Source organism: Spermophilus citellus (genome assembly GCF_964194105.1).
Source record: "Spermophilus citellus genome assembly, chromosome: X".
Classification (NCBI taxonomy): domain Eukaryota; kingdom Metazoa; phylum Chordata; class Mammalia; order Rodentia; family Sciuridae; genus Spermophilus; species Spermophilus citellus.
The window spans coordinates 146,711,437-146,729,932 of NC_138190.1; the positions used below are offsets into that span (position 1 = coordinate 146,711,437).

An 18,496-nucleotide genomic window follows, 5' to 3' on the forward strand; every position below is an offset into this window, starting at 1 on the left:
CTGACCTACGAATTTGTGATCCTCCTGCCTCAGCCTCCTGAGTGACTGGGATTACAGATGAGCACCCCCACACCAGGCAGATGTTTACTATTATTATGCTAGGCCCTGGCCAACCCTCCTCCCCTGTCTACTTTTGGCTTTCCTGGATGATCCTGTGGCTCGTTCCTGCCCTGACCACTTACAGGTTTCTTTGCATCTCTCAGGCCTGTGGAATCAGACTGGAGTAAAATTTGTCAGCCCCTCCTTCCCCAGAACTCCAAAGCCCTCAGATTGCTGAATGTCCCCTCACTGGACCCTGCTGACTGGACAAGGCAGGTAGGAGCTGAAGGATGGTGCAGGGAAGCTGGGAGACAGCAACAGGCAGTAGATAGCCAGCCACGGCCAGCAACTGTCCCTTATCTGTCAACTGCCCTGCATTCTGCTGGAGGGGAATCTTGAGGGGCAAGTCAAGAGGCAGGGAAGTCAGGGACCTGCTAATGGAAACTGCAGTCATCCAAATGACAGGAGAAGGCTCAGCTCTATCCTGGGAGGAAGGAGTGCACAGAATCTAGGGCTAACAGGAAGGGACCTCTGCTTGGCTTTGGGAGGCCCTGACCCAGGCCCAGCTTTTTGAATGATTTGAAATTTTAGGCTCTTCTGAGGTCATGGAGCCTCCAAACTTGAGCTGAAGGGACCTAGGGAGAGGAAGGCCCAAGAACCCTGGCCCAGGGTCCCAGCAGCTGGCAAATCACCTTAAGGCACCCTTCCCCCCTCCATATGTTGGCTGCCTAGGGCCCTTTTGGAAGAAGAGAACTGTAAGAGGCTTTGGTTATGAAGATTTTTTTTTTTTTTTACTCCTTTTCCCCTCTCTTTCTGGTTTTGTTTTTCTTCCTTTCTCTTTAGAAAATTTCATTTCAATCACAGCCCCAGCTCAGACATTCAAATTCTTGTGGGTTTTTCTGTGGATCTTTCCTAGGACTGGGGAATTTGGCGGGAGAAAGCACGGCAGTGTGGCCGCCTGCCCCCGCCCTCCCCATATCCTCTGCTCCTGAGGATAGGGAAGAAACAAGTCCCTGTGTATTCTGGAAGAAAATCTCCCTTCTCCACCCAGTTCCAGGGAGCCAGTACACTAAGCAGACCTTTTCCTGACTCAGCAGCTCTGTCTATGGCACAGGGTGGGGCATGGAGGTATTGACAGGGTCTGGAGGGGCCAAGACCATCCAGAGAGGTTATGGAAGCCATCCCCCTGCATGGAGAAGCTGCTGTCCAGCCCATGGAGATGCCTGCTAAAGACAGGTTGCCCCCCCCCCCACCTTACTCAAGTCACGGCACCTCCTGGGCATCCTCCACTGGAAAGGCTGGAGAGAAACTGGTGTGTGAACAGAAAGAGTGATGGGCCTCTCAGAGAGGGGAAAGAAGGAGCCCAATAATAAAAGCTTCTGGAAACAGACTCAAGCTCAACACAAGGAAGCACTACTCCCAGGAAGCACAGTCTACATACCAGCTAGCTGCCTCGAGAGGGAGGGAGCACCCTGACTTGGGAGGTGTGTGCACCTGGGCTGGTAGGCCCATGGAGGGAGGGAGCAAGGTGGAGGGGTGGGTGCTTGCAGTGGAGGAGAGAGTGGGCAGATCTCTAAGGGGCATTCCTGCCAGAGACTGTGGATTCTGTGAGGGAGGGCTGCATGAGTCAGGGGCCAAAAATGGGGCTGAAGGCCCCTTTGACCTGCAGGGGGAGGCTGAGCTTTGCAGGCAGCAGCAACCAACCTCCTGATTGAGGGGGAAACTTGGCCATGGGTCCCAGCGGGGCCTTAGCCACGTTTCGGTGCTTGGCAAACAGGCTGGAAAATGAGAGCAGTTGACAGGCACTGGCCCACAGTGCTGGGGATGGGCTGGAGGGCAGTGGAAGAATGTGAGGCCCCTCTGTTTGTGTGGTGGGCTCAGAAATGTATGGCCAAGCTGCCGGGTTGAGAATTAGCCTGAGTGCCTTGGAGCAGCTGATCATCACAGGAGGCTTGGAAGGCATCAGCACAAGAGAAAGTCATCAAGAAGTCCTCACGTGAGCAGCTGCCCTCACGATCTCCTGGTGGAAGACACTGAAGAGGAAGGTGAAGTCCTCTTCTGCTGCAGCCCTCAGGGGCTGGAGTTAGGCCTGATGAAGAGCTCCCCTCCTGAAGATGAACAGGCTTCACAGTGCTGTGAGAGCCGAAGCAGCAGAAGCCTTGCACCACCCAGGCTCATCAACACCTGGCCCAGAGCCAGGAATCCCAGGCAGCTTTCAAGGGGCCAGGAACCAAAGCTCCCTTTGCGTCCACTTTCCCCACCCCTGAAGTTCCCTAGTAAGACAGCAAGCACCAAATACAGGCTCATGGGGGAGCTTGTGGGGGAGGGGATTGAGAAAGAGAAAATACTTCAGAGGGAGAATTCAGTTATGGGATGAGAAGTTGTGGGACTCGCAGGTGTGGGCCTGCCATCACTATAGCTGGGGAATCTGGTGATTTCTGGTCCTAGCTCTGGATAAATAAGACTGTCAAGTCTGGAGCTGACTAAAGTCTGGTGACTCGAGACTGTGTCCACCTTGGGAGTCTACTGGCACATGAGAATGGGAAGGCTGCCATTGGACCTTGACCTCCTTTTCCTGTCATATCTAGTATCTATGCTGGGGCAAAGGCAGCTTCCCAAGGGGAGTCCAAAGCAGTGCCACCCTAGTATCCTACAAGAATCTTTCATAAGCCTCTTGCCCTAGCCTCAAATCTTGAATTCAGGGGTGCTCAGAGCCAAGGGGATGCCACCCTCACCTGCCCTCACCTGGCTACAATTTCCTACAAGAGCACATTCAACAACCCAAGACTCCAGTGGGATCCCAGCCCACTCCCAGAGCCAGCATGGGTCCCTAGAGTCTGTCTACTTTTGGTCAGGATACAGACAAGCCTGGTTGTGTGGGCTCAGTGGAACCAGTGGATGGTACCTGGCCTGCATGCATCAGCCTGGGAAGAACGGCAGGGGCAGGGGAAAGGTAACCACTAAGGTATTCATTCATTTTCTTGTCCCAGGCCCTATAAATGGGGAGACAGGCTGGGCCTCTGGGTACCTTTGCATTTGAATGACTCCCCCCCCCCCCCCCCCGTCGGTCTTCACCCCACCCAGTACCCCACCACCCACACTCCCTCTTTGCCTTGGTCCTGGTGCATGATGGGGGTGGGGAGTGGGGGACATGCCGGGGACATCTGGCCGCATGTGTGCAGGGCTCAGCCTGGGCAGGAACGAAGGAAACGGCGGCGGGAGAGCCCCCTCCATGGGGAGACTCTTGGGTCTAGACGGCTTGGCAAGGCCAGCAGGGCTGAGTCACATGTGTCTGGAGCTGGAGACGCGGACGCCAGGACTGGAACATGAACGTGCCCGCTCTGGAAAGCCAGGCCAGGCTGGGGGAAGGGGTACTCAGTCTCACCTTCTTATAACTAGTGCCCTCCCCAGCCCAGTCTGAGCCCCAGTTTGTGCCCGGCCTCTGTTCCTTGTCTGAAACTGCCTGAAGGAGCAGGGCAGGACAGCTTTCACTGGGAGTCAAGTGGAGCCCACGTTTTTTGGCAGGAACAAACTGGAATTTCTGTCCAGGAAGAAGGATGGGAAAGTGGTCCCCATGTGGACCACATGCCAGCTCCCTCCACCCAGCCACACGGGCCAAGTGGAACCTTTGCCCCAAAGCCCCTGTTGTGCATGCTTCCCTCTCCAGGTCACTTTCCACTGGCACCCTCCCCAGGGATGCCCACACCCCAGCAGCTGAAGGCCTAACAGTCCATATGCCTCACTCACCTCCACTATGTCTCCAACCATCCCTGTGCCAGCAGAGGTGCTGTGTTCCTCTGTGTCTGGTCTATGTCCACCCCCAACCAGGTCTCAGGCAGGGAAGCCCCAGGGTAGGTCTGAACCCAAATCTGCTGCTGTCTTTGGTGCTCACAAAACATCTGCCACAAAAGTTATTTAATTGGGACCAGATCTTCTGAGGTTTTGATGGCACTAAAATGAGATGTGTTTCCTCTTGGGAAGGATCATAGGCAACAGGAAGAGGGAATGGAAAGTTTGGCTTTTTCTTCTCAAAACAGTAAGAAGAGAAAGGTCCCCCCATACCTGTATTGCCATAAAACATAGCTACAAGCACATGTACCCGGGGACCTGCCGACATGTGCAAGTGAAGAATCCACATCCATGTGAGACACACACTCAAAGTTTGGAAAGCTTGAGAATGGGCCTGTTGCCCCTCTCTGGGGAGTCCTAAAAGTTGTGTCTCACTCTGCCCACTTCCCCCACCTATGGCCTCCATCCCAGGGCCAATTCCTCAGGCTGTCCCCTGAGCTACTCAGCAACTCCTCACTGACTGCTACCTTCTGCTCCCTGTCCCAGTGAGTCTGTGCTCCACTCTGCCACCCAGGGACCACTTTATAATAGAAATCAAATCCTGCGACTTCTGGAGAGCAGCACGCACACAGAGGCTTCTTGTTTCTTTCAAGGGCAAAGGCAGAGGTGACCAGCCACCCTTTAACACTTTACTCTGGTGGGCTTTTCTTCCCCTCCCCAGTTTTGACCCCTCATTTAGCCTGTTCCACCACCCTGGTCTCCTTGCTCTTTCTCAAATCAGGGCCCTCCTTTACTGGAGCTCTTTTTACAAGACTACATCTTCTTCATTCACATCCCTGCCCAAGGCACTTTCTCATGGTCCTTATCTGATCCTCTGACAAAAGTGTTCCTCCCTCTAACACTATAGCCAGCCTCTTTCTGACAGAGTCCCTGTGCTCTCACAGCCAGCATGCTATAGCTCAGGAATGTTCCATAAGCAAGAATTCCATTCTCTAGTCTTCTCTTGATGAGAGGGGACCTCTCAGCTATGCAACTGTAAGGAGACTTAAAGGACAAAAAGCATTGCTTTGTCATCTTCCCCACTGCCAAGTTGAGTGAGTCCTGACTTACAGAGGGTTGTATGTACTGGTGAGCATGCTGGCTGCATGGAAGGGAAGGGGTAGGAATTCCTTCCTTGCCCTTAGAATCCTGGGATTATACGGCTAGAAGTGATCTTGATCATCTAACACAGCTTTTTCTCTTTGCTTGTTCTCAGATCCTAGAAGAGCCCATCTCCACCATATTGAGAAGGGGAGACTGAAGCACTGAGCAGGAAAGCTTGCTCCTGAGATCACATGGCCAGTCAGCCCATGGTGGAGCAGGGAGCCCACAGCTCTTTCCAGCAACCCCCAGGCCTCATTCCTAGTTCCTGGAAAATCCCAATGCCCCTCCCACCCTCTGCTCCAGACACCGGCTCCAGGATCAGTGCTGGCCTGGGGCCCTGCCTGGCTCAGTGGAGTCCTTCCACAAGTGAGCTCTTGGGGAGAGGCGAGCTGGAGAGGGAGGGCAAGACAGAAACTTGCTGGGAACCTCTGTTCTGTTAAGGCCCCCCATGCCCTACAGGCTGGCTTTGCTCTGCGGGGGTTCCTTCAAAGTCCCAGGATGGTCAAGGTGGCAGGGCCCCCTGAGACCAGAGTAGGTGACAAGCATACCACTCACTTCCCATGTGCACACCTAGGTGGCCACGGGGTCCCCAATCCAGGGAAAGGGCAGCCAGGACAGGGCTCTGTGGGAGCTAGGGAACTGAGAGCACCCCAGGCTCCATCCCCTCCTGCCTAGGTGGGTAAGAGGGGGGATTCCTTCTTCTTCCAAACTGGCTGTGCCAGAGAAACCTGGGAGCAGGCTTCCCCCCCACCCCCAGCCCAGCTAATGGGAACCAGATGGCAGGATGTTTAGTCAGTGCCTGGGGAGCAGCGAGAACAGGGGAAATGGGTAGGGGGCCAGGATTCCAGAATCCATCCCCAGTCAGGGGGAGGGGCAGAGCCAGGGCTCCCATAGCAGGGATCTCCAGCCCCCGCCCCCAGACCACCTCTAGGCCCACCTCAAACAGGGTCCCAGCCCCTGGCTCAGGCAATAACCTGGACCGGGAGGCAGGAGGCACATGGTGACTGAGTGAGCCCCACCCCCTCCACGTTTTTTCTCTGTAAAATGGGAGGTTGGTGGTGCTTAGTCTCCCAGGCTACCTGGGCAGACTTCACTCTGTCTCAGACACACCTTAGGCCTCTCTTGCCTAAGTGCTTCCCACCCCTGGCTTCAGCAATGCCCCCCCATCAGGCAGGATGCTGGGCCTAGGCCATACTGTGTCACCCACAGGGTGCACAGTCAGACAGTGGCCTCATCCCTGGCTTCCAAGGCATTTGCTCATTCCCCAGACAGTCCTTGTTTCTGCTCTGTGTGTGGCTCAGTCCCAAATTCAGATCATAAACCAGAGCCCTGCATGGCAGGGGTGGGAGGGGCAACCATGGACCCTGCATGGCTCATACATGGCTGTCAGCTGGTGTGGGGGCTACTCTGGGACAGCAGCTCCTACATACCCCCACCGCCTTCTACATGCAGTACATCTGCTGTTTCTCAGACCTGAGTGGGTAAATATTGAGGAACCCGATGAGTCTCCCCTTGCCGGAGTCTCCTCACCACCTCGACTCGCTCCTGCACCCCTCCAGGGTCTCACACACTGCCCCCAGGCCTGAGACAGAGACTCAGACACCCAGACAGAGATGGAGGCTGTGGCCTCTGCCCCTCCCCCTCTGCCTCACCCACAATTAACTCATTTTTTCAGATTGCTTCCAAACATAAGTCAACACTGGACAGAGCTGTAGGAAAAGCTTCCTCAATTCTGGCCCCAAAGAGCCGAGCTGCGGTAAGCTCAGTGCTTCTTGCCAGCTCCTCCGCCTGCCGCCCTAGGATCCAGAACTTGGTGTGGGGCTGGGGCCTCAAGGACACCCTGGTTGGTGTCCAACCCCAGCCACTGGAGCAGAGACTGCTGGCAGCCCTCCAAGGGCTATTTCTTTGCCTCTTATTCTGTCACCTGCCCATCTGCCTCCAGCTAGCCCTCAGTCTAGCCTCCTTTCTGCCTGCTTCATGCCATCCTAACCCACGTGGGACCCTTTGATCCAGTGTATAGAGGAGGCACGGGAGCATCAGGGGAGTGTGTGAGGCAGTAGTCACAACTGGGCCTCTTGGCCAAGAAGTCTGGGGGACATAGGCAGTGCCAGGTATATGCAATTTCAATGGGGGTGCCACAAGACATACAAACTGACCCCCCCGAATTTACAGAGGAGGAACTAGAGCCTAGAGGGGAGGGAATTGCCCAGAAGTAGGCAAAAAGCTAATAGAAGAACCAGGAATTGGTCCTGTCCCTAGGCAGGCCAGTGCCTAGGTAGTACGGGGGCCTTGAGGGCCAGACGGGCCATGTTCATAGCCCTCATTCTGCCCATGTGTTCTGTTTCCTCTGGGATTGGGAGTCCTGCTACCTGTGGCATAAACCCATGGGATTAGTAGGTTCTGTAGAAGCCAGGACCACCATTGCCTAGGTAGCCCTGTATCTGCCCCCTTTCCAGGGGACCCAGGAGGCCCCTGTGCCTCTCCTTTTCCAATGGAAGTATGACCTGGCAGCCTGTGGTGGGCATTTTGCTGTGTTATGGGCCTCAGAGGCCTGCTGTGTGTGGAAACAGAAGCTCCATTCATGGGGGCCACTGAGCCTGGGCCAGTGGGGAATCAATGCAGGTCTTATAGAAAAAGCACAAGAACTCAGGTCCAGGAAAGAATCAGTCTGTCTTTCTCCTCAGGTGAGAGCAGGGGACACAGGGGACTTGGAAGCAAGGCCTGGGGAGGTGATTGTTTGGCAGAAGGGAGTTTTCCAGGGGGAGGGCTTGGATAGGTGGGGATGACTCTCAGCGCCACAGCCAGGACCAGAAGCTCAGGGAGCAGCACTGTCATATGCCATCCAGTCATTACTCTGTGTGTCCCTGTGACTTGTCCTTCTGTGGCCACCATTCTGCATCTCCATGCCCTCCACTGGCTGCAGGGCCTGCCCACAGGGGCCATGAAGGGTGTGATGCTCCTCATCCTGGCTCTTTGGTTGGGAAGGGTGCTACTCTACAGGGGTCCTGGCCAAACAGGGGCTGAGCCTGAGAGACCCCATGGTTCCATCAACCCCTGTGAGCCCGCCTCCCCTGCAGCTGCCGCCCAGGTCCTCTACTGGTGAGTAGGTAGAAAGCTGGTCCCCCTGAGGCTGCCTAGCTGGTGCCCACCTGGCATGCTCAAGCAGGGCTGAGAGGAACCTGTAGGCCCTCAGAGAGGCCTCCCTGGCAGGCAAGAGGGGATTGCAGACTCTGGGAGGCCTTGTGCTTACTGCATAGGATGTGGCAAGGAAGGGGATGGCTGGAAGAACGGGTCAGGGTTTGTTGGGTAGGGAATTTATCTGGTTGCCCCAAGACCTACTGGGACCAGGAGAATTTGGGGGGGGGATGAAAGGATAGGGCTGGTTGGGTGGGATGACTGGTGCTCTGGGGCTCCAGTGACTCAAGGATGAGGGTTATGGGCACAGCCTTTGTCTCACAGGCTTGTGGTTGATACTATGCTTTGATGTTCCTGCCACAGACCTAGACACAAGGCGGGGGGGGGGGGTGGTTGGGTGGGTCCAGGCCCTTGCACCATGAAGACAGAATAGTACCCCCTGCTGCTGGGCTGTGGAGACAGGAGCGGCCCCAGAAGGTATCACTCCTCCTTTTAAATGGCTGACAGTCCCTCAAAGTGGCCTCTGGGCTTGCCTAGCCCCCAACAACCTCTGCCTCCCAGCAGGTACTGGGGCTGCCACCTCCAAAAGCAAACTGTGCCACGCAGCTGCATTCCCTTCATCTTCTCAGATCCACATGTGAGGCCCCTGATCACCACTGGGTACAGGGCAAAGGGGGCATCAAGGCAGTGCCCTGCCAACACCCCCCACACACACATCTTTAGGATGTACTGAGATAAGTAAGGGGAGGTTGGAGCCAAGGTCCCCTGATCAGGTGGAGGTCCTCAGCTTGAAGCAGCTGGAGCTGTGCTAGGCCCAACCCCTATGAGCTGCGTGGTGGGAAGCCTGTGCCTCATCCCAGTGGTCTTGGAAAGCCATAGCAGAAAAGAAGTGCCTCAGTTCTGACCTGCTTGTAACATTGGGTAGCACTCTGATCTCTCTGGTGCTCCTCATGAGAAGAAAGGCAGAGGGAGGCCGAGTAGAGAGGGGGTTGATGGGCTAGCCTACCACGGATACCCCACTTGAGGGGAAGGAGGCAATATCCCTTAGCCACACCAGCCTACACTGACTCCTTCTGCAGGTCAGATGCTACCCATCCCCAAGAATGGCAGCCCTGACAGGCCTGAAGACTGGCACATGGACTGGCTGCAGGCTTGGCCATGCCCAAAGAGAGAGCCCACAGAGCCCCCACCCAGCCCTTCACTCTGACTGGAAGGCCCGGTCAAGCCAGGGATGACTCTGAGTAAAGGGTCAGCCCCAGTGGCTTCAGGGCAGGAGTGGGGTCAGAACAAGATGCTAGACACCAAGCAGGCTCAGCTCCAGGTTACAGCTGCCATGAGGGGTGAGAAGTTTAGGCCCGTGCAGGCCAGCAGAGCCCCTGAAATGCAAGAAGGGACAATGGCTACAGAGGAGGTCCAGTATAGGAAGGCAGGAGGCTGGGAAGCCATGAGAAGGGAAGGAGCCTGAGGCCCAAGAGGCCTCCCAAAGGTAAGGAGTGGCCAGGACAGGTGGTGCCCAGATGGGGCCTACTGGGAATGGTGGGGCCACCCAGGAGGATCCAAAGTGGCTGAGGTTTTGTCCATTCTCCACCAATCATACCACATCATCAGCCACTCAAACTCAGGGGTCAGGAGGGGAACCCTCCAATGTCATGTCCCCTCTCAGCCTCAGTCACTGGCAAGACCTGCCCCTCAGTAGATCCTTGCCACTTGTGACCAGGCCAAAGTACTTTCTTTTCCTCTAGGAGCCTCCCACCAATCTGGGCCAGGGGCCCAGCACCAACAGAAGGACCACAGCAGAGGCCAGGGCAGCAGCAGCAGCCCCTTGGAGACCACAAGCCATGGGCAGAAAAGGCCTGGGCTTGCAGACTTGGACACCATGAAACAGGCCATGCCCTCCCTGCCAACCTCGTGCCTCCTGGCCCAGACAGCTATAGCCTGCGACAACATCAAGATGAAGCATGTCCCTGCCCTGACTGACCCCAGTCTGACCACATTCTACCTGGCAGGTGAATGACCCCTCTTCCAGGTTTGTGAGAAGGTAAGAAGGACTCGCCTGGGTTCTTGTCCTGGTGAGTCCTAGGCCACTGTGGCTGCCTCACTGCACTGGGGATAGTCCAACTCCCTGTGGGTCCTGGTTGGTGGCAAGAAGACGCCCTGACCTGGGACAATCAGAAGAGTTGGCTTCTTCAAAGAAGTGGCAGGTACAGAGGGGAGGGGGCAGGGGCATGGAATGTGTCTGGTCCTTTGTGTGCACAGAAAATGAAATTGCCAAGATCCCAGCCCACACATTCCTGGGGCTGCCCAACCTGGAGTGGCTGGCCCTAAGCAAGAATAAGCTGGATACCCAAGGCCTGCACTCTCATGCCTTCAAGGTGCACATGACTCTTCTACCTAATCTCTGGGGTAGCCCGGTCCTAGAGACTCTCAGGTCCTGAAATATGTTCCTCTGAATTGGTCTTCTGGGTGGAGCTGCTGGGGGTCAGGTTTGAATGAGGCACTGCAGGGGTCACCCAGCATGGAAGGCTCTCATGATTGGGGTATGTAGTCTATAGCTGGGACTGTGGGGAGCAGCACAGACCCAGTGCCTCATGAAAGAGTAAACGATACCCCCAATAGGCCTGGTTCCATTGAGAACTGGAAAGCCACAGTGCAGTCAAATCAGGTGTTGTCATGTTCATCAGCACCCCAGTCCCTAGCCCAACCCTTCTCCCCTTCCCCCAGAATCTGATGTGGCTGAAGTACCTGAACCTGGACAGGAACTCACAGTCCACAGTGCCAGCTTGGCCTGACTCCCAGCAGGAGTTCCAACTCAATGACAACCTCCTACAAGGCCTGCAGCGCAGCAGTTTTCAGGGTGTGGTCAGACTCCAAGGGTGGGGCTGGAAGAGCTAGGCCTGGGAAGCTGGGAGGCTGGAAGGCTGTGAGGCTGGGAGACTGAGGAGATGTGCTGGTAAGAAAGCACCTCAGGTCACTGAGCTTGTCTGTCTGCCTTGTAGGGCTCAGCCATCTGCTGACACTGGAGGTGGAAGGAAATCAGTTGCATGATAGGGACATCTCCCCTCTGGCCTTCCAGCTTCTGCACAGCCTTCTCTACCTAAGGCTGGACAGGAACCTACTGTGGACCATCCCACCTAGCCTGCCAGCCTCCCTGCAGGTGAACTGGAGCCTCAGGATAGGGAGGTGACATCATTACAGTCCAATGACCACAGGGTCTGAAGAAGGGCATAGTGCAGCCCCTCAGGGGAATTTTTACAATGGAATTCACAGGGCTTTGGAGGCAATAGGCCTCTCCTCAGCCTGAGTTAACCTTCCCAAAGCCCAGAGTTGGACCCCCTGGAGTGCTCTGGACATATTGAGCATCCCTAAGTAAGGCCCATATCCTCTCTAAGCCACACAGATTCCTGAAAAGGTCACTACCATTGGTGGTACTCTCTGAGGCTGTATCATGGGGACTCCCAGAATCCTTTGCATGGATATCCAGGGACCTGAGATTAGCCAAGATGATGGCACCTGGATCCCACAGATGGGGCTGGGTAGAAGGGGGCAATGCTAGTAGGCAATGGAGACAGCCAGAACCAGAACCTGGCTGAGCCACCAGTGAGTGGCAGGTGGGCCCTCACCCTGATCTCTGGCTGCATCTTGCTACAAACCTCATTGAGGAGGTGACAGAGAGTGTGCTGAAAGGCAGCCACAGCCTCAGCATGCTGGTGTTCAACAACAACCGGCTCCAGGAGGACCAGCTGGTGCCCCGTGCTTGGATAGATCTCCCGTGAGCACTCAGAGAGGAAAGAAGGGATCAAGGAGAACCAAGTGGGGAAAGTAAAGAGGGTGGTATGGAGCCATAAAGTCCAGGAGAAGCCAGAGAAGGCCTGAGACACCAAGAGGGAAACTTGTTGCTTGGGTCACTCAGGTCACCTCCCTCCCTGTCCTGTAACTATCTGGTCCTCTGAATTGTTGCCAGCTTCTAAGGCTTTCCCTCCGGCTCTCCTGCCCAGATAGCGAGCCTCCCTCACAAATCCATGCCCAGATCTGCCCCAGCCAGTACCCAGGAAGCCCACCAGAGGCAGTGGCAGCAGACAGAGTTGGCCTAGGGCTAATTTAGCTATGAGGTGACAAGGACAGAAGGGACATGGAAGGGAAGGGGCAGGGCAAAGAGAAGAGTCTGTTTTCTTATGGCTGCCATCACAAAGCACCACAAACTGGGTGGCCTGAAACAATAGGAGTGGATTCTCTCCCTGTTCTGAAGGCCCCAAATCTGGAATCTAGGTGTTGGGGTGCTGTACTCTCTCCCAAGTCACTAGAACAAAATCCTCCCTTGCTTCTTTCAGCTTCCAGTGGCCCCCAAATTGTTCCTTGGTTTGTGGCAGCATCACTTCAGTCTCTGCCTCTGTCTTCATTCTCTTACAAGGACATGTGTCTTTGGATTTAGGGCTCACCTGGGTAATCCAGGATGTCCTTCCTCATCTCCACATCCCTACTTTGACTATATCTACAAAGACCCTTTAGCCATATAAGGTCATAGTCACATGGTGTGGGGAGACATATCTTCTGGGAGCCACCATTCACTTCACTCACTACAAGAAATGTCTAGGATGACTCCCCAGATTTGGTGTGGACAACTGGGTAGGGGGTGCTGGCACTTACAGGCCTTTCCCAGTGACCAGAGGCTGCATGGTTAAGGAACCAGCACCTGGTCTTGGGAACAGTGGGGAAGGCCGAGAGAGGCTGAGTGCCAGGTCACAGGCTGAAGAGGGTCTGGTGACTACCAAGACAGGGTGGGGCTGGAGTGGGGAGGGAAGGTGGGGGTCCCCAGACAGTCCTACCGCCATTCCCTGAACCAGAGCCTCCCGCCCTGCATCCTCATGTTCCAGGAAAAAGTTACCAGGACGTTTGGGTTTAATTATTCCTTTTTCCTCTCCCCCTCCTGCCAAGGGGGCAAAGGAAAGCAGACAGCAGCCTGGGAGGGGCCGCCCAGCCGAGTTCCACTCCTGCTGCCTGCCTGCCTGCAGCGGGGCCTGGGCAGGGGGCTGGCGGCCAGTCAAGCCCAGGCAGCACAGCCCCTGCCTCTTCTTGACTCGTCTTTTCTCTGCTGGTGGAAGGGGAGGGAGCTACGGGTCTGCAGAAGCGGAAGCAGGGGAGCTGCCCACAGGGCTGAAGCACTCTCTGCTTCTACAAACATGCAGGATCTAGGTTTTTCTCTCTGTTGGGGTCAGGGCCTCAGGGATCCACCATGGAGCCACAGGGGGCTCACAGTGACCCTGCAGATGGTTTCACTCTGAACTTCATCATAGCTTCCCTGCATCCCTATGCACCAGTGGACACTGAAGTCTACATGATCCCTCAGGGTCCTTCTGGGAGCCTGGTTTGTCTCTCCCTGTCCATCTGCCTTCTGCATGGCTGATGATAAGACTGGCTGAGGCCTGAAGAGGACAAGAGGCGAGAGGGAGGGCTCTGAGGCCTAGGATGTAGAATGGGGGGTTGGGGGGTGGCAAGGCACAGAGGGAGTGGAAGGAGTGGGAGAAGAGTCTGCTGTCTCTGCAGAGGTTGGTGTAGCTAGCCCTGCAGAGACAGAGGAAAGCCCCACCCAGTTCCCCTCTCCCTAGGCTTTAGATGACAAAAGGTGAAACAGAAGCCACACAGGGTCAGGCCTGACTCAGAGGTTGTTTGAATCCCTGCTGTGGAGAGGTCCAGGTGGCAGCTTCCATCTAGGGTCAAATCCCCAGGATCCTTTTGGGTGTGGGCCCAGGATCCTGATTTGCAGTTTTAGTCTCTGGAGCTCTTGCAGCTGGGCATGGCACATTTGAGCCACCAGCTCCCTGCACACCTGTGTCTTGCTCCACAGAAAGTTGGGGACCCCTCCACCTATCCCATAACTGGCTGGTGCACGTCCCCCCTTCAGGCCTCAGGGCCTACAGTGCTTGATGCTGCATCACAGCCTCATCGAGTGCATCTCTGGCTATATGTTTGCACACATGAAACCGGGCCTGGGGTTCCTGCACCTGTCCCACAACAGGCTTTGTGCTGATGGTGTCCATGGCATGTCCTTCCATGGCCTGCGTGCCTCTCTGGCAGAGCTGCTGCTGGATCACAACCACCTGCAGGCCATCCCGCAAGGCCACCTGGGCCTCAAGGGTCTGCAGGTGCATGTGCCTGAGCCACAATAAGATCAGGTACGGTTACCTACCTGTGACTTTCTACCCGCAGTCCCCACCCCCAGCCAGGGGAGGAAGAGGCGGCCTTATGCCAGGAAGCCTTTGGCCTTATGCCAAGCTGCCTTTCAGCTTGGTTTGAGTGGTCTCCTCACCCTAGGAGAGGCTGAGGACAGGAGTAGGGTTTTCACTCCCTCCCCATAATCCATCCATCAGTCCATTTTAGTTGTCATGATTGGAGGCTATGCCCGTGACTGCCAGGCCCAGGCAGCCAAGGAAGAGGGCTGTAATAGGTGAATCTGGACAGATTTAAGCCACATGCACTGGCTCTCCCATGTCCATGAAGTCCCTGAGCTATGCCCTAGATGCTGCTTCTTTGGCAGGGGCTTCAGAGGGCCTGGTTCCCACCCGCCCTCACTAGGATCCTGCAGTCCCTTGCAACTGGCCTCCCTTGCTGTACCTGAGCAAAAGCGTGAACAATGGAGGGCAGGGCTGCAGCCCAGAGTGGCAAGGGCAAGGGCTGGGGTCTAGTCTCAAGTGTTCAGCTGGGTCGAGGCCAGGAGGGAGTAGCAACTGCTGCAGTGTCAGGAGCCCGCCTGACCTTAGCCCCGGGGTTTTGGTCTCTAGGCCTCCATCGTACCACTCCTCTTTCTGTGGGTCTCTCTCCTTCTCTCTCTCTCTCTCTCTCTCTCTCTCTCTCTCTTTATTTTAATTGTAGTTGGACACAAATACCTCTGTTTCTAGCCAATCCCTAAAAAACAAATACCAAATGTCTTCTTTGATATAATGAGAGCAACTATGAACAGAGCAGGGAGGAAGAGCAGGAAGAAAAGATTAACATTAAACAGAGACATGAGATGGGAGGGAAAGGGAGAGAAAAGGGAAATTGCATGGAAATGAAGGGAGACCCTCATTGTTATACAAAATTACATATAAGAGGTGTGAGGGGAATGGGAAAATAAACAAGGAGAGAAATGAATTACAGTAGATGGGGTAGAGAGAGAAGATGGGAGGGGAGGGGACGGGGGATAGTAGGGGATAGGAAAGGTAGCAGAATACAACAATTACTAATAGGGCATTATGTAAAAATGCGGATGTGTAACCGATGTGATTCTGCAATCTGTATTTGGGGTAAAAATGGGAGTTCATAACCCACTTCAAACTAATGTATGAAATATGATATGTCAAGAGCTTTGTAATGTTTTGAACAACCAATAAAAAAAAGAAAAAAACCCAAATACCTCTGTTTTATTTATTTATTTTTATGTGGTGCTGAGGATCGAACTGAGGGCCTTGCACATGCTAGGCGAGCACTCTACTGCTGAGCCACAACTCCAGCCCTCTCCTTGTCTCTTTTTGCATGGTGCTTTCCCCTGTTTTGGGGACTCTTCTCTCCCCTGATCTGCCTTGCTACCCCGTTAACAGTTATGTGCCCCTGAATTCCATCTGTGACAACGTGTGTGGCCCAGGACTCCAACCTCATCTCCGCACACCTGGAAAACAACCTCATTGATCAGCGCCGCATTATGCCCACTGCCTTCTCTTGCAGCCAGGCATCAGAGCATGGTCCTCCAGCCCCAGCAGGGGAGGAGGGCTCCTAGCCCTGCCATACCCACCTTCCTCATATGTGCACTGCTGATTATGTGGGGAGTCACCAAGGGCATGCTCCACTTGATCTTTACAGACTGGGAGAAAGATCCACTTCTCATTGACTGATGGAAACCCCTTCACTTAGCAAATGTCCCAGTGGAGGGCAAGAGGTTGGGGAAGCATTGGTTTGTACTTGAACTAATAAATGGATTTCATTGAAGCCTGAGGCAGGCCTTCCTCCCTCCAAGATTTAAGCGGTAAGTGTTGGCTCTGCAGTGTCCATGGAGTTCCTGGGCCATGCACTAAATGCTGCTTCCTAGCAGCGGGTTCAGAGGACCCGCTTCCCACCCACCCTCACCAGGGTCCTGCAGTCCCTTGCAATTGTCCTTCCCACCAACTGAACCCTCTTATTCAGCAAGCATCCCTGTTCTGGGCCAGGATCCAGAGTGGGTTCAACTGTCATTACAAGCTAGTGCAGAGGCCCACAGCACCTGTCTTTTGTCCTAGAGGCAGTAACTACTTTGAGGAATCAACATTGTTTCTCCCTCTCCCACCATTCCAAGTCGCAGGACCCTATTTCTGTCCTCCCATGCATCTGTAACCCCACTCAGCCTGCAAAGTCCCCAGGGCAGTAACTCCAGCTCACAGACAAGAGGCTAAGGTGTGGACAAGTCCAGTATCTTGCCCAAGGATGTACAGCTTGCTTGCTGTGGGACCAAGTTGTGCCCCAGTGTGGCCTGGTGCCAGAGTAGTATCCATTCAGTAATTATTGGAGACAGAACCCTGAATCTATACAAGACCCAGACCTTGCCCTGGGAACTCGGTGGTCACTGCTCTCTGATTAGAATTGTCTGAGCAAGGTTAGCCTGTGGTGCTAAGAACAAGAGTCTCTGACCTGAGGACAGGACTGGGCTGCTGTGCTGGATAGAGACCCCAGTCTGCAGCCCTTGAAAGCACAGAGGTGGTTGCCCTGTGCCTGTGTGAGGGGAGCCACAGGGGTGGACTTGAATCCCTGGGTCAGCTTCTACAGCTCATGATGCCAGGTGACAGGCAGGCAACTTGTGGTGGGGAAGGGACCAGTGCCTGCCTTCAGGGATGTGGATGGAGGAAGGGCACAAAGATGTGCACTGGAGGGACCACACTGCCACTGGCTCCAGCTGGGCTCTGTGCCTGGGAACTTCATCTTGCCTCTGTCCCATTCTGTGGCTGATCCGCCCCTGCCCCCGCCCCCAACCCTCTACCTCCACCCCCACAAGAGTGTTCTCAGTAAAGAAAGGGCCAGACTCTGGCAGGGGGCGGGGAAAGGCCTGGGAAGCTGGTGGAGTGTTTGCTTTGGACTCATCCCTGCATTCCTTCTCTGGGGCCTGGGCCCACAGATATGGCACTTCCTGTTTGGGCTGGGTCAGAGGTCAGCAGCCCTCAAGGCCCTGGCCCTACTTTCTCATCTCTCACGACCCCTACTCCCTGGCCTGGGGGCCCTAGCCCCTGCCCCTGTCTCTCCTGCTCCAGCCTCCTCCTACAGCCCCCACCCTCTTCATAGTCCAGGCCTGGAGGCACAGGAAGTGTGGGTTGGGCAGCTCCAACATCCTCTCTTCCCTATTCTTACCTCTGCTGAGCAAATGAGGCCAGGAAGACTGCTGTGTGCAGGGGCAACCTGGCCCCAGGCCCCGCTCCAGACAAGGGGGAAAGAAAGGGAGAGAGGAGCCCCTGCCAGATAGAGGAGGACAGGGGGCAGGCACTCCATGGGTGGTTCCTGGGCTGATTTCACTTCTCAGATGGCTTGTCCTTGTGGCTGCTTTCCAGTGGCAGAGCCCAGGGTAGGGAACACTCCCTCTGTGACTATCCCCATTAAGGGCAAGAGTTTAACATTCAGTAATTTTGCTAGGGGCTCTTGGGGGTCACCCCCTGGCCAAGTGAGAAACTGGGCTGTCACTGAAAATACAGGTCTAGGTAGTCCTCAGCCAGTTCTGTGAGCACTTAGGAGCTGGGCTGGCCCTGAGTTGGGAAGGGGAAATCAAGCCTTTATGTCCCCAGGTCATCATTAGCTAGGACACATAACTAGGGAATATGGGGTACTCTGTCCAGTCCAAGAGATTCCCCAAGAGAACCAAGAGGTCAGTATGGGGGTGAGTCCTAGCAACTAGGGGCCAAGGGCTTCAGTCCTGTGACAATGTGGGAGATGCTAGTCAGCAATCAGCCAGAGTCTTGCCAGCAGTTCAGTGACATTCCCAGACAAGCCCAGCCTGGAGAGCAGGTTCAGCACAGAAGGGCCTGGGGCCAGGACTGAGCCACTGGATGCCTGCTCTTGTTCTCCCTTACGCCTGCGCAGGGCAGGTAGCTACTGCCCTTCTCCTGAGGCAGGCACCAGCTCTGTCTGAGCATTATAGTGGTATGTGCAACCCAATTGGTAACCCCAAAATGCTGGGCCTCTGGAAACACATGGTGGTAACGATCATATTGGTGGTGTTGATAGGGTAGAGGTGACTGGGTTCGGGTGGTGAAAAGGGAAGCATTCATCAGTACCCAGATTGAGATAGGGTCACCAAGATGACGGGGCAGTGGGAGTGACGGTAAGAATAGTGGGGACAAGAAGAAGAAAGGGGTGGAAAATGGGAATGGAGAGTCATGCATTCCTTGGGATGGGGCCTGTG

General features: G+C 55.1%; 1 protein-coding gene across 1 annotated transcript; it reads left to right on the top strand.

The window, feature by feature from the left end:
• Positions 1 to 9,982: 9,982 nt before the first annotated feature.
• On the top strand, positions 9,983 to 15,856 carry LOC308639574 (extracellular matrix protein 2-like; the record flags this gene model as incomplete). Its single annotated transcript, XM_081277772.1, has 7 exons — positions 9,983 to 10,112; positions 10,363 to 10,478; positions 10,828 to 10,960; positions 11,103 to 11,260; positions 11,769 to 11,875; positions 14,006 to 14,246; positions 15,725 to 15,856. 7 exons carry the CDS (start codon positions 9,983 to 9,985, stop codon positions 15,854 to 15,856), a joined length of 1,017 nt encoding a protein of 338 aa, XP_081133898.1.
• Positions 15,857 to 18,496: the final 2,640 nt, after the last annotated feature.